Here is a 15,486-nt window from a genome sequence, read left to right as displayed (position 1 = left end):
AGAGAGGGGGCTAGGATAGTTAGAGAGAAAGAGAAAGAGAGAGAGAGAGAGAGAGAGAAAGAAAGTGTTATGCAGATGAATGAGGACCCAAAAGCGACTTAACAAAAACAGAGTCTTTATTCCAAACTTAAACAAAACGGTACTCCTGGATATATCTTAGATGACACCTGCTCACACGCAGCATCTGATGAAGGCAAAAACACGACAGGGCGGAACCAGGACACGGAACAGCAAACATCAAACAAAGATCCGACAAGGACAGAAGCGGAAAACAGAGGGAGAAATAGGAACTCTAATCAGAGGGCAAAATAGGGGACAGGTGTGAAAGATTAAATGAGGTAGTTAGGAGAATGAGGAACAGCTGGGAGCAGGAACGGAACGATAGAGAGAGAGCGAGAGAGGAAGAGAGGGAGGGGAAGAGAGAGGGAAAGAACCTACTAAGACCAGCAGAGGGAGACAAATGGAAGGGAAGCACAGGGACAAGACATGATAATCAAAAGACAAAACATGACAGTACCCCCCCACTCACCGAGCGCCTCCTGGCGCACTCGAGGAGGAACCCTGGCGGCAACGGAGGAAATCATTAATCAACGAACGGTCCAGCACGTCCCGAGATGGAACCCAACTCCTCTCCTCAGGACCGTAACCCTCCCAATCCACTAAGTACTGGTGACCACGTCCCCGAGAACGCATGTCCATGATCTTCCGTACCTTGTAAATAGGTGCGCCCTCGACAAGGACGGGAGGGGGGGAGGGAAGACGAACGGGAGCGCGAAGAAAAGGCTTGACACAAGAGACATGGAAGACAGGGTGGACGCGACGAAGATGTCGCGGAAGAAGCAGTCGCACAGCGACAGGATTGACGACCTGAGAGACACGGAACGGACCAATGAACCGCGGAGTCAACTTGCGAGAAGCTGTCGTAAGGGGAAGGTTACGAGTGGAAAGCCACACTCTCTGACCGCGACAATACCTAGGACTCTTAATCCTACGTTTATTGGCGGCTCTCACAGTCTGCGCCCTGTAACGGCAAAGTGCAGACCTGACCCTCCTCCAAGTGCGCTCACAACGTTGGACAAAAGCCTGAGCGGAGGGAACGCTGGACTCGGCGAGCTGGGACGAGAACAGAGGAGGCTGGTAACCAAGACTACTCTGAAACGGAGATAGCCCTGTAGCAGACGAAGGAAGCGAGTTGTGAGCGTACTCAGCCCAGGGGAGCTGTTCTGCCCAAGACGCAGGGTTTCGAAACGAAAGGCTGCGTAAAATGCGACCAATCGACTGATTGGCCCTTTCTGCTTGACCGTTAGACTGGGGATGAAACCCGGAAGAGAGACTGACGGAAGCACCGATCAAACGACAGAACTCCCTCCAAAACTGTGACGTGAATTGCGGACCTCTGTCTGAAACGGCGTCTAACGGGAGGCCATGAATTCTGAACACATTCTCAATGATGATTTGTGCCGTCTCCTTAGCGGAAGGAAGCTTAGCGAGGGGAATGAAATGTGCCGCCTTAGAGAACCTATCGATAACCGTAAGAATCACAGTCTTCCCCGCAGACGAAGGCAGACCGGTAATAAAGTCTAAGGCGATGTGAGACCATGGTCGAGAAGGAATGGGAAGCGGTCTGAGACGACCGGCAGGAGGAGAGTTACCTGACTTAGTCTGCGCGCAGTCCGAACAAGCAGCCACGAAACGGCGCGTGTCCCGCTCCTGAGTAGGCCACCAAAACCGCTGGCGAATAGAAGCAAGCGTACCCCGAACACCGGGGTGGCCAGCTAACTTGGCAGAATGAGCCCACTGAAGAACAGCCAGACGAGTAGGGACAGGAACAAACAGAAGGTTACTAGGACAAGCGCGCGGCGACGCAGTGTGAGTGAGCGCTTGCTTTACCTGTCTCTCAATTCCCCAGACAGTCAACCCGACAACACGCCCTTCAGGGAGAATCCCCTCGGGGTCGGTAGAAACCACAGAAGAACTAAAGAGACGGGATAAGGCATCAGGCTTGGTGTTCTTATTCCCCGGGCGATAGGAAATCACGAACTCGAAACGAGCGAAAAACAACGCCCAACGAGCTTGACGTGCATTAAGTCGTTTGGCAGAACGGATGTACTCAAGGTTCTTATGGTCAGTCCAAACGACAAAAGGAACGGTCGCCCCCTCCAACCACTGTCGCCATTCGCCTATGGCTAAGCGGATAGCGAGCAGTTCGCGGTTACCCACATCATAGTTGCGTTCCGATGGCGACAGGCGATGAGAAAAGTAAGCGCAAGGATGAACCTTATCGTCAGACTGGAAGCGCTGGGACAGAATGGCTCCCACGCCCACCTCTGAAGCGTCAACCTCGACAATAAATTGTTTAGTGACGTCAGGAGTAACAAGGATAGGAGCGGATGTAAAACGCTTCTTGAGGAGATCAAAAGCTCCCTGGGCGGAACCGGACCACTTAAAGCAAGTCTTGACAGAAGTCAGAGCTGTGAGAGGGGCAGCCACTTGACCGAAATTACGAATGAAACGCCGATAGAAATTAGCGAAACCGAGAAAGCGCTGCAACTCGACACGTGACTTAGGGACGGGCCAATCGCTGACAGCCTGGACCTTAGCGGGATCCATCTGAATGCCTTCAGCGGAAATAACAGAACCAAGAAAAGTGACAGAGGAGACATGAAAGGCGCACTTCTCAGCCTTCACGTAGAGACAATTCTCTAAAAGGCGCTGGAGTACACGTCGAACGTGCTGAACATGAATCTCGAGTGACGGTGAAAAAATCAGGATATCGTCAAGGTAAACGAAAACAAAGATGTTCAGCATGTCTCTCAGTACATCATTGACTAATGCCTGAAAGACCGCTGGAGCATTAGAGAGACCGAACGGCAGAACCCGGTATTCAAAATGCCCTAACGGAGTGTTAAACGCCGTTTTCCACTCGTCCCCCTCTCTGATGCGTACGAGATGGTAAGCGTTACGAAGGTCCAACTTAGTAAAGAACCTGGCTCCCTGCAGCATCTCGAAGGCTGACGACATAAGGGGAAGCGGATAACGATTCTTAACCGTTATGTCATTCAGCCCTCGATAATCCACACAGGGGCGCAGAGTACCGTCCTTCTTCTTAACAAAGAAAAACCCCGCTCCGGCGGGAGAGGAAGAAGGCACCACGGTACCGGCGTTGAGAGAAACAGACAGATAATCCTCGAGAGCCTTACGTTCGGGAGCCGACAGAGAGTAAAGTCTACCCCGAGGGGGAGTGGTCCCCGGAAGGAGATCAATACAACAATCATACGACCGGTGAGGAGGAAGGGAGCTGGCTCTGGACCGACTGAAGACCGTGCGCAGATCATGATATTCCTCCGGCACTCCTGTCAAGTCACCAGGTTCCTCCTGAGTAGAGGGGACAGAAGACACAGGAGGGATAGCAGACATTAAACACTTCACATGACAAGAAACGTTCCAGGATAGGATAGAATTACTAGACCAATTAATAGAAGGATTATGACATACTAGCCAGGGATGACCCAAAACAACAGGTGTAAAAGGTGAACGAAAAATCAAAAAGGAAATGGTCTCACTGTGGTTACCAGATACTGTGAGGGTTAAAGGTAGTGTCTCACATCTGATACTGGGGAGAAGACTACCATCTAAGGCGAACATGGGCGTGGGCTTCCCTAACTGTCTGAGAGGAATGTCATGTTTCCGAGCCCATGCTTCGTCCATAAAACAACCCTCAGCCCCAGAGTCTATCAAGGCACTGCAGGAAGCAGCCGAACCGGTCCAGCGTAGATGGACCGACAAGGTAGTACAGGATCTTGATGGAGAGACCTGAGTAGTAGCGCTCACCAGTAGCCCTCCGCTTACTGATGAGCTCTGGCCTTTTACTGGACATGACATGACAAAATGTCCAGCAGAACCGCAATAGAGACAAAGGCGGTTGGTGATTCTCCGTTCCCTCTCCTTAGTCGAGATGCGAATACCTCCCAGCTGCATGGGCTCAGTCTCTGAGCTGATGGGAGAAGATGGTTGAGATGCGGAGAGGGGAAACACCGTTAACGCGAGCTCTCTTCCACGAGCTCGGTGACGAAGATCTACCCGTCGTTCTATGCGGATGGCGAGTGCAATCAAAGAGTCCACGCTGGAAGGAACCTCCCGGGAGAGAATCTCATCCTTAACCTCAGCGTGAAGTCCCTCCAGAAAACGAGCGAGCAACGCCGGCTCGTTCCAGTCACTGGATGCAGCAAGAGTGCGAAACTCTATAGAGTAATCCGTTATGGATCGATCACCTTGACATAGGGAAGCCAGGACCCTGGAAGCCTCCTTCCCAAAAACTGAACGATCAAAAACCCGTATCATCTCCTCTTTAAAGCTCTGATAATCGTTAGTACACTCAGCCCTTGCCTCCCAGATAGCTGTGCCCCACTCCCGAGCCCGACCAGTAAGGAGTGATATGACGTAGGCGATCCGAGCTCTCTCTCGTGAGTATGTGTTGGGCTGGAGAGAAAACACAATATCACACTGGGTCAGAAAGGAGCGGCACTCAGTGGGTTGCCCAGAGTAACATGGTGGGTTATTAACCCTAGGTTCCGAAGACTCGGAAGACCAGGAAGTAACAGGTGGCACGAGACGAAGACTCTGAAACTGTCCTGAGAGGTTGGAAACCTGAGCGGCCAGGGTCTCAACGGCATGACGAGCAGCAGACAATTCCTGCTCGTGTCTGCCGAGCATTGCTCCCTGGATCTCGATGGCAGTGTTGCGAGAATCCGTAGTCGCTGGGTCCATACAGGTCGGATCTTTCTGTTATGCAGATGAATGAGGACCCAAAAGCGACTTAACAAAAACAGAGTCTTTATTCCAAACTTAAACAAAACGGTACTCCTGGATATATCTTAGATGACACCTGCTCACACGCAGCATCTGATGAAGGCAAAAACACGACAGGGCGGAACCAGGACACGGAACAGCAAACATCAAACAAAGATCCGACAAGGACAGAAGCGGAAAACAGAGGGAGAAATAGGAACTCTAATCAGAGGGCAAAATAGGGGACAGGTGTGAAAGATTAAATGAGGTAGTTAGGAGAATGAGGAACAGCTGGGAGCAGGAACGGAACGATAGAGAGAGAGCGAGAGAGGAAGAGAGGGAGGGGAAGAGAGAGGGAAAGAACCTACTAAGACCAGCAGAGGGAGACAAATGGAAGGGAAGCACAGGGACAAGACATGATAATCAAAAGACAAAACATGACAGAAAGAGAGAGAGATGGAGGGTGAGAATAGAGGCAGAGAGCGAGAAAAAAAGCTAAGAATAATTGTAGAGAGAGAAACAGAGAGAAAGCAAATAAGAGAGAAGAGGAGAGAGTAGACAGAGAAAGAGATGCTGGGCCAGGTTTGTATTGATGCCACTGCAGTGTTGTGCTACTGCCTGATGAGACCTTTAGATTCCTCAGAGCACAGTCTATTGAACCAAACCTTGTTGTTCAACTCCTGCTCTGCTCCCACTGTCTATAGAAGCTCTATAGCAACCTGGAGATGAGGAGATGAGGAGAGAGAGAGAGAGAGAGAGAGAGAGAGAGAGAGAGAGAGAGAGAGAGAGAGAGACCAAGAAGATGGATAGGAGATGATAGAACCAGAGAGGGAGACAGAGTTTTGTAGGGGAGGATGAGGGAGAAACCAGGAAGTAAACAACAAGAAGAGGGGGGAGAGGGAGAATGTAAAGAGAGGATAATAATGGGAGGAGTAGGATGAGAGGAGGGGTATGGCCGGCAGATTGGGAGATGAATGTCAGTTCCTGAGAGCTTTTCCACAACTACCTAATGATTAGTTCTAAGTCATAAACATTGACAAATGAGATCTAAGTCCTCCTTTATTAAACAGTGCTGTGCAGTATTGAACGAGCCTTAAGGATACTGTACACCTTCCTCAGTGTTTCTCACAGCTTAACACTGCCTAGTTGGTTTTTATGTGGGTAACGGATACACTTTCGACACCAGTCAGAACTGTCACTGTGTCAACAGCATTAAAAACACCTATCTTCCCACCTCTCTCTTCCCTCTCTCCCTCCTCCCTCCTCCCCTGTCATCTCTGGCTCATCTCCTCCCTGACAGGCCGCTGCCTGGTGGATATAACACTGGTTATTTCCTCCTCCTCTTCCTCCCTCCATCATTTCCCCAGACAACGCCTCACCTCTTTCCCTCCCTTCCTGAGACCGTCCCCAAAGCCACTGTCCCTCCCTTCTGTCAACTCCGGTCCCTACATCCTCCTTTCCTCCTCCTTCCCTCCATTCTCTTCATTTCAGCAGTACACAAGAGAGTCTTCTCCCTCCCGTCTGATATCCCTTCTGTCACTTTTCCTTCCCTTTGTGCTTCATCCACTATGACCGTCGCTTCCCACCATCCTATCCTCCTCCCTCCCTCCATCCTATCCTCCTCTCTTTCTAAATCCTATTCCTACTCTATCCCTCCATCCTATCGTTCTCTCTCCCTCCATCATATTCTCCTCTCTCCCTGTCACACACGCAGTCATGCACACACAGACACACACATAAATACACAGGCACACACATGCACACAAGCACACACAAACAACGCACACCTACCCAGTGGGGCAAGCAGATCAATGACCCAAATATAAAATCTCTTTATTAGAGATACATACATTCACCACAATCCCTGACTACATACAGTATACAGTACATACACCAAACTCCCTGACTACATACAGTATACATACACCAAACTCCCTGACTACATACAGTATACACACACCAAACTCCCTCACTACATACAGTATACATACACAAACTCCCTGGCTACAAACAGTATACATACACCAAACTCCCTGACTAAATACAGTATACATACACAAAACTCCCTGACTACATACAGTATACACACACCAAACTCTCTGACTACATACAGTATACACACACCAAACTCTCTGACTACATACAGTAAAAATACACCAAACTCCCTGACTACATACAGTAAAAATACACCAAACTCCCTGACTACATACAGTAAAAATACACCAAACTCTCTGACTACATACAGTAAAAATACACCAAACTCCCTGACTACATACAGTAAAAATACACCAAACTCCCTGACTACATACAGTAAAAATACACCAAACTCCCTGACTACATACAGTAAAAATACACCAAACTCCCTGACTAAATACAGTAAAAATACACCAAACTCCCTGACTACATACAGTAAAAATACACCAAACTCCCTGACTAAATACAGTATACATACACAAAACTCCCTGACTACATACAGTATACACACGCCAAACTCCCTCACTACATACAGTATACATACACCAAACTCCCTGACCACATACAGTATACATACAGTATACAAGACTGTAGGCAACCTAACTAGTGACTACACACATGCATCAGGACTTACTGTTAACAGTAAGCACAGGAGCTGCTCCCTGGTGAGACGTTGGTTAATTGGTTGTGAATAAAAAGTTACAGAGTTATTGGCATTGGAGAGCAACAGCAGTAGAACAGCTGCAATGGTGCATAAACTCTTTAAAAAACCTTAAAGGGTTCTTCAGCTGTTCCTATAGGATGACCCTTTGAAGAACCTTTTTAGAACCAAAAATGTTCTACCTGGATCCAAAAAGAGTTGTACCTGGAGCCCAAAATGGTTCTCCTATGGGGACAGCTGAAGAACCCTTTTGGAACCCTTTCTTCTAAGAGTGTATAGCTGTAGGACCTAGTATAACACTGTTTCAGATATTCCTCATGGTATGACCTAGCCTGGCTACACCAGGACTGAACACTGTTTCAGATATTCCTCATGGTATGACCTAGCCTGGCTACACCAGGACTGAACACTGTTTCAGATATTCCTCATGGTATGACCTAGCCTGGCTACACCAGGACTGAACACTGTTTCAGATATTCCTCATGGTATGACCTAGCCTGGCTACACCAGGACTGAACACTGTTTCAGATATTCCTCATGGTATGACCTAGCCTGGCTACACCAGGACTGAACACTGTTTCAGATATTCCTCATGGTATGACCTAGCCTGGCTACACCAGGACTGAACACTGTTTCAGATATTCCTCATGGTATGACCTAGCCTGGCTACACCAGGACTGAACATTGTGCTTTTGTGTGGTCTAGCCAGGCTAGGTAACACCAACCATAAACACGAATCCCCCAAAAATGATGTCCTCTCAATAACATGCAGTAGAGACGGTCAAACTATCTATGGTATAAGAAGACATTATTTCATTTCCACAACCACCACATAAAAGTCCTGAATAATTTTTATGACACCTAACTATGCTGTAACTATACCTAGACTTATGTTTGTGTTTCATTGCTTTGCCTAGGCTACAAACCATAACTTCAATACAACAACAGAAAAGTTTCATTCCTGTTAGTCACACATAAGCATAGACACAGACTATAACACTTCCCCGGCCCAGTGTTGTGGTACTGTAGGGTACTGTGATGTTTGCTGCAGCCTGAACACGACAGCCCGAAGATGCTGGTTTTGTTCCCATAGAGCAGCAGCCTCGTGAGGCAGAGAGAGAGAGCGCCCGTTAAGAACGGGTGAGCGATTAATTAAATAGGTGGCAATTCGTCATAGCTTTGTCGCCTGGCTTCCTCACTCAGGTCTCAGGGTGCCACTTCACTGACTCCGCTGTTATTAATCTCTCTCCCTCTCTCTGTCGTTCTCTCTCTTCACTTCTCTCTTTCTCTTCTAATTTCTCTATCCATTTTTTTTCACTTCTCTCTTTTTGCTCTCCATGTTCACCTCTCTCGCTCTGTCGTTCTCTCACTCCGTCGTTCTATCGCTCTGTCGTTCTCTCATTACGTCGTTCTATCGCTCTGTCATTCTCCCTCTCCCTCTTCACCCATTTCTCTCTCTTTCCCTCCAACTTCACCTCTCTCTCTCTTTCCCTCCAACTTCACCTCTCTCTCCTTCATCTCTCTCTTTCTCTTTCTCTCACTCTCCTTCTCTGGCTCTTCACCTCTCTCTCCTGATCTACCTCTCTCTCCCTTCTCACATCTCTTTCTCTCCTGATCTTCCTCTCTCTTTAAACTTCTTCCTCGTTATCTCTCTCATTCTCGGTTTCACGTTTCACCCTCAAGTCACTTGCACATCTTTTCCTCAACACTTCTTCTCTTTATCCTAGAAATAACATTCTCTTTCTCACATCGTCTCATCATGCACTCTCTCTCTACCTCCATCTTCAAATCTATCCATCCCTCTCTCTTTATGTCTTTCTACGTCGAGGTCACTGTCACCTGAGTGACCTGAGGTCACCTGAAGACCAGATGATTTACATACGTACCCAAAGCCCACAGCAGTGTCAGAACAGACTAATGGCCCAGTGTGTTCATTACATCCCACTGGGAAAACACTGGTTGAATCAATATTGTTTCCATGTCATTTCAACAAAATTACGTTGAACCAACGTGGAATAGACGTTGAATTGACATCTGTGTTCAGTGGGAGTGTGACTAACCCCAAGCTACAACACAGACAAATAGGTATCTAGGCAGCAATACTATTACTCCTAGTGAACATCACAGTCAAGCATCAGTCCAGGTCAGGTGGAATGATATGTCAGCAAAACTACTGTAGTAGAACAAGTACAAATCAACCATTTAAAAATCAGAATATTCCAACTCCTTCCATCCTCCAAGGATTCAGCATGCAAGGCTGCAAACATAACTGATTGCGGTCAGCTACTATAGTATAGATTTACCTTCCAAAGGAAAAATGGAGCCTGAGAAGGTAAAGGGGGCTTTCTTTCTTCAAGACAGCAGGAGACGTGCAGGAACCATTTTTATGATAGTTTGGCATACAAAGCACTTGTATTACTTTGCATTGCAGATTCCCTTATTGAGAACAGAGTGTACATCTTGAAATCTCTTACTCCTGATCCATTGTAATAGAAAGTAGGACATCCCTTATGAAAGTCTTATCAAACACAGATCACAGTATTTCTGCTCAGAATAAGGGCCAGTCAATTCACTCCACACTCTACTTAAAACTAGCACTGAGTGCAATAACCTCTTTTAGTGAACGCATTTAAAACATGCAATGTTGAAAATAAAACTGCAATATAATACATTAAAGAACGTAGGGGAATAGCTTTAGAATTGAGGGTTACAATCTTTTTCCCCTGTTGAAACAAATTGAGGTGAAGTTCTGGTCTGCAGCTGAAGCAGAGTGAATATATCTGCTATCGCCTCAAGGGCAGAACATAGACTTTAATCATAGATTGGACATCAGCATTTGTCCTGACCCCTAGCCTCTCTCTCCCTCTCGCTCTGTAGCCGCCACAACACATAGAACCAGACCAGAGGTAATATGTGACATATACAGTGCATTCGGAAAGTATTCAGACCCCTTCACTTTTTCCACATTTTGTTACGTTACGGCCTTATTCTCACATTTTTTCCCTCATCGATCTACACACAATACCCCATAATGATGAAGCGAAAACAGGTTTTTAGAAATTGTTGCAAATGTATTAAAAATACCTTATTTACATAAGTATTCAGACCCTTTGCTATGAGACTCAAAATTGAGCTCAGGTGCATCCTGTTTCCATTGATCATTATTGAGATGTTTCTACAACTTGATGGTAGTCCACCTGTAGTAAATTAAATTGATTGGACATGATTTGGAAAGGCACAAACCTGTCTATATAAGGTCCCACAGTTGTCATAGCAAAAACCAAGCCATTAGGTCGAAGGAATTGTCTGTAGCGCGCCGAGACAGAATTGTGTCGAGACACAGACCTGGGGAAGGGTACCAAAAAATGTCTGCAGCATTGACGGTCCCCAAGAACACAGTGGCCTCCATCATTCTTAAACGGAAGAAGTTTGGAACTACCAAGAATCTTCCTAGAGCTGGCCCCCCGGCCAAACTGAGCAATCGGGGGAGAAGGGCCTTGGTCAGGGAGGTGACCAAGAACCCGATGGTCACTCTGATCGAGCTCCACAGTTCCTCTGTGGAGATGGCAGAACCTTCCAGATGGACAACCATCTCTGCAGCACTCCACCAATCAGGCCTTTATGGTAGAGTGGCCAGACCGAAGCCACTCCTCAGTAAAAGTCACATGACAGCCCGCTTGAAGATTGCCAAAGGGCACCTAAAGGACTCTCAGACCATGAGAAACAAGATTCTCTGGTCTGATGAAACCAAGATTGAACTCTTTAGCATGAATGTCAAGCGTCACGTCTGGAGGAAACCTGGCACCATCCCTACGGTGAAGCATGGTGGTGGCAGCATCATGCTGTGGGGATGTTTTTCAGCGGAGCAAAGTTCAGAGAGATCCTTGATGAAAACCTGCTCCAGAGCTCTCAGGACCTCAGACTGGGGCGAAGGTTCACATTCCAACAGGACAACAACCCTAAGCACACAGCCAAGACAACGCAGGAGTGGCTTTGGAACAAGTCTCTGAATGTTCTTGAGTGACCCAGCCAGAGCCCGGACTTGAACCGGATCAAACATCTCTGGAGAGACCTGAAAATAGCTGTGCAGCGACGTTCCCCATCCAACCCGACAGAGCTTGAGAGGATCTGCAGAGAAGATTGGGAAAAACTCCACAAATACAGGTGTGCCAAGCTTGTAGCGTCATACCCAAGAAGATATGAGGCTGTAATCGCTGCCAAAGGTGCTTTAACAAAGTACTGAGTAAAGGGTCTGAATACTTTTATTAATACATTTACAACAATTTCTTAAAACATGTTTTTGCTTTTTCATTATGGGGTATTGTGAGTAGATTGATGAGGATTTTTTTAAATACATTTTAAAATAATAACATAACAAAATGTGGAAAAAGTCAAGAGGTCTGAATACTTTCCGAATGCACTGTAATTACAGTGGTTAAATGTCACTATTTTGACACATTCTAATGAGACCCTGTTGCCCAGACTGGGTAAGTGTCCATCCATAGACCACACAGCAGGGAAGCAGACATATAAAATCTGTCTTGTGAATGAACTCACCAATAAGTCTTTACAGAAACGATGAAGTACTGTAAGTAACCCAACAACACGATGGCTCGTGGGCTATGCACCTGAAAGCCACGGCAGTCTCAGTCCAGACTAATGGTACAGTGTGTTCATTTAAGTGTGTCTACCCGCAGCTATAACACAGACAAGTAGTTCTCCAGGCACAATGTGTTTTACTCTAAACACATATTACAGTCAAGCTATCTGCCCAGGTCTGAACTGTCACATACGTCTTTGGATCAGACATGACTGGGATGCATCAATACCTTTCAGAGGTCAGAGAGCCGGTTAACACACAGTATGTCCTAGAGGTCAGAGAGCCGGTTAACACACAGTATGTCCTAGAGGTCAGAGAGCCGGTTAACACACAGTATGTCCTAGAGGTCAGAGAGCCGGTTAACACACAGTATGTCCTAGAGGCCAGAGAGCCGGTTAACACACAGTATGTCCTAGAGGTCAGAGAGCCGGTTAACACACAGTATGTCCTAGAGGTCAGAGAGCCGGTTAACACACAGTATGTCCTAGAGGCCAGAGAGCCGGTTAACACACAGTATGTCCTAGAGGCCAGAGAGCCGGTTAACACACAGTATGTCCTAGAGGTCAGAGAGCCGGTTAACACACAGTATGTCCTAGAGGTCAGAGAGCCGGTTAACACACAGTATGTCCTAGAGGTCAGAGAGCCGGTTAACACACAGTATGTCCTAGAGGCCAGAGAGCCGGTTAACACACAGTATGTCCTAGAGGTCAGAGAGCCGGTTAACACACAGTATGTCCTAGAGGTCAGAGAGCCGGTTAACACACAGTATGTCCTAGAGGCCAGAGAGCCGGTTAACACACAGTATGTCCTAGAGGTCAGAGAGCCGGTTAACACACAGTATGTCCTAGAGGCCAGAGAGCCGGTTAACACACAGTATGTCCTAGAGGTCAGAGAGCCGGTTAACACACAGTATGTCCTAGAGGCCAGAGAGCCGTGTCTGTGTAGGAAAGACAATCCCACATTATGTCCTAGAGTTGGCATCTGCGTACGAAAGACAGTCCTACATTATGTCCTAGAGGTCACGTCTACGTAGGAAATAGTCACATTTCAGGACCAGTCATCACCTGGATAAATCCTTCACATCATTGTAATTCACTGGGTGAATAGAAGCCGGATGATTTAAAAGAGGTGAAATTTGAGCTGAGTAACAGAAAATAACATTTCATCCCTTTTTTTCATTTGTCTGGCTTTTTATCTCTGTTGATCCAACAGACCGACGTGCAGGCGCACACACACACACACACACACACACACACACACACACACACACACACACACACACACACACACACACACACACACACACACACACACACACACACACACACACACACACACACACACACACACACACACACACACACACACACACACACAAGTAGTTCTGTGTTTGTGTGTGCGGCATGGGCACACACACACACTGGCACAGACACATGCACACACACTCGAGCACACAGATAAGACAAGGTCAATGTGAGATATAAATTAATGACTAGAGCAGCTGAGCACAAAACACAGACTTCCAACACAAACACACACTCACTTAGAGTAGAGCAAACACACACACACTGTCATACAAACACAAACAAATACATATTCACAAAAAATACATATACATAGTAAGACAGGAACAACACACACACACACAAACAATGCACACACAGTCACACACACACACACACACACTCTCTCTAATCCATCCTCTCCCCCCTGTCCCTCTTACCGGGCAGGCCGAGGCAGAGCAGGGCGCTGTAGTAGATGACGGGCAGTGGTCCAAGGGGGCAACCCTGGGGAGTGTCGGCCGGCTGCTGCCCCGGGCTCCAGGCACTGCTGTTGGGGGGGGAAAGGAGGGTGAAGATGTGGCTGTGCTCCATGGCCCTCCTCTTCCTCCTGGTCCTCGTCCTCAAATGCTCAGGAGTGTGTGAGCTCGGCTCGGAGTCGGGGAAGCCCAGAAACACACACACTCTCACAGACCCAGACAGCAGGACTGAGACAGAGAAAGGGAGAGAGAGAGAGAGATAGAGAGGGAGGGAGGGAGGGAGAGAGGGAGAGGGAGAGGGAGAGAGAGAGAGGGTGCTCTGTCCTTGGGTGCCAGTCGGCATGAGTGTGTGGTATGTGTTGAAGCTGGGGTTGCGCGAGCGTTTGTGCGTGTCTGAGTGAGAGAGAGAAGAAGAGAGAGGGAGACAGAGAGGGGAGAAGAGGCTGTAAGTGTCTGTGTGAGAGAGACAGATGTTGAGACACAGACGACACAGACGGGAAGATAAGAGGTGATATGTGTGTGTGACAGAGGGAGAGAGGAGGAGGGAGAAAGGAGGAGGAGAGTTGAGAGAGAAAGTATGTGGGGAGGGAAGATGCTGCATGCATGTGTGATTGAGAGAGAATCAGAATGAACCGAGAGAAAGACAGAGACAGAGAGGATGGAGAGAGAGAAAAAGAGAGATTTAGAGAGGGAGGGGGTTAAGACAGAGAGAGAGGGAGACAGAGAGAGAGAAATTGAAAGAGAGAGATGGTGTGAGTGAGACAGGAGGGAGGGGGTAGAGAGAGAGCCAGGGCACACTAGAGGAGTGAGTAAGGAGAAGTGAGGGAGCAAAAGAGGGAAAAGCAGACGGGAAGGAGAGGAGAGAGGAGAGAGGGATAAAGATTATTTGGATATGTGTGAGTGAGGAAAAGACAGGAAGGCAGTGAGAGTGAGGGAGCAGTGAAAGGAGGAAGGAGGAGGAGTGGTTATGTTTTAGTATAGTCTACACGAAGAACATATCAAATTGGGGGGAAGACGAGATGACAGATGGGAGTAGTGTGTGTGTGTGTGTGTGTGTGTGTGTGTGCGTGTGTGTGTGTGCATGTAATTGTGTGTGATTGCTTGTGTGCCAACAAGTTCAACAGTTGTGTGCGCACAGGTGTTCTCACACATGTACACACACCATTGAACTCCCATCTGTCATCTCGTGTGTGATTGTGTGTGATTGCTTGTGTGCCAACAAGTTCAATGGTCATGCATGTGTACACGTGTTGTGTACATGTGTGGGAACACCTGTGCGCATGGTTAACTAGATATCCTGATTGCCTACAGTGTAAACTATGAGTTAATCTGTGTAAATCAGTGAGTCAGTGAATCAGTGAATCAGTGTCATTGTGACACGTACAAAGTGTTCACCCCTCAGCATCTGTTCCTGTTGATCCCTATGTGCCTCTACTGCCCTACTTAATCCCATGGGAATATAGTCTATTCATTCTATTTCTATGCTTAATCTAGTACAATAAATCCTTTGTCTACATTGAAGGACATTGTTGTACTAGGGTCCTATGGGTGGAAGGTATTTGTTTGTTCATAACACGTATGTGTTGCTCTACTTCATACCTTTGCTTGATTCCATAGAACAATCTATTCATTCTATTTCTATGCTTAATCCTCTGCATACAAATACAATCTATTCATTCTATTTCTATGCTTAATCCTCTGCAT

General features: G+C 47.3%; 1 protein-coding gene across 1 annotated transcript in view; it reads right to left on the bottom strand.

Moving 5' to 3' along the window:
• The window catches only part of LOC120044184 (probable G-protein coupled receptor 139), a 28,089-nt gene extending 14,192 nt beyond the window's left edge, over positions 1–13,897 (bottom strand). The window contains exon 1 of the mRNA XM_038988775.1: positions 13,747–13,897. Coding sequence (XP_038844703.1) covers positions 13,747–13,897 — 151 coding nt within the window. The remainder of the gene's footprint in view (positions 1–13,746) is intronic.
• Positions 13,898–15,486: the final 1,589 nt, after the last annotated feature.

The sequence above is a fragment of the Salvelinus namaycush genome, chromosome 3 (assembly GCF_016432855.1).
Source record: "Salvelinus namaycush isolate Seneca chromosome 3, SaNama_1.0, whole genome shotgun sequence".
In the NCBI taxonomy this organism is placed as follows: Eukaryota; Metazoa; Chordata; class Actinopteri; order Salmoniformes; family Salmonidae; genus Salvelinus; species Salvelinus namaycush.
This window is presented reverse-complemented; position numbering and strand designations above follow the sequence as displayed.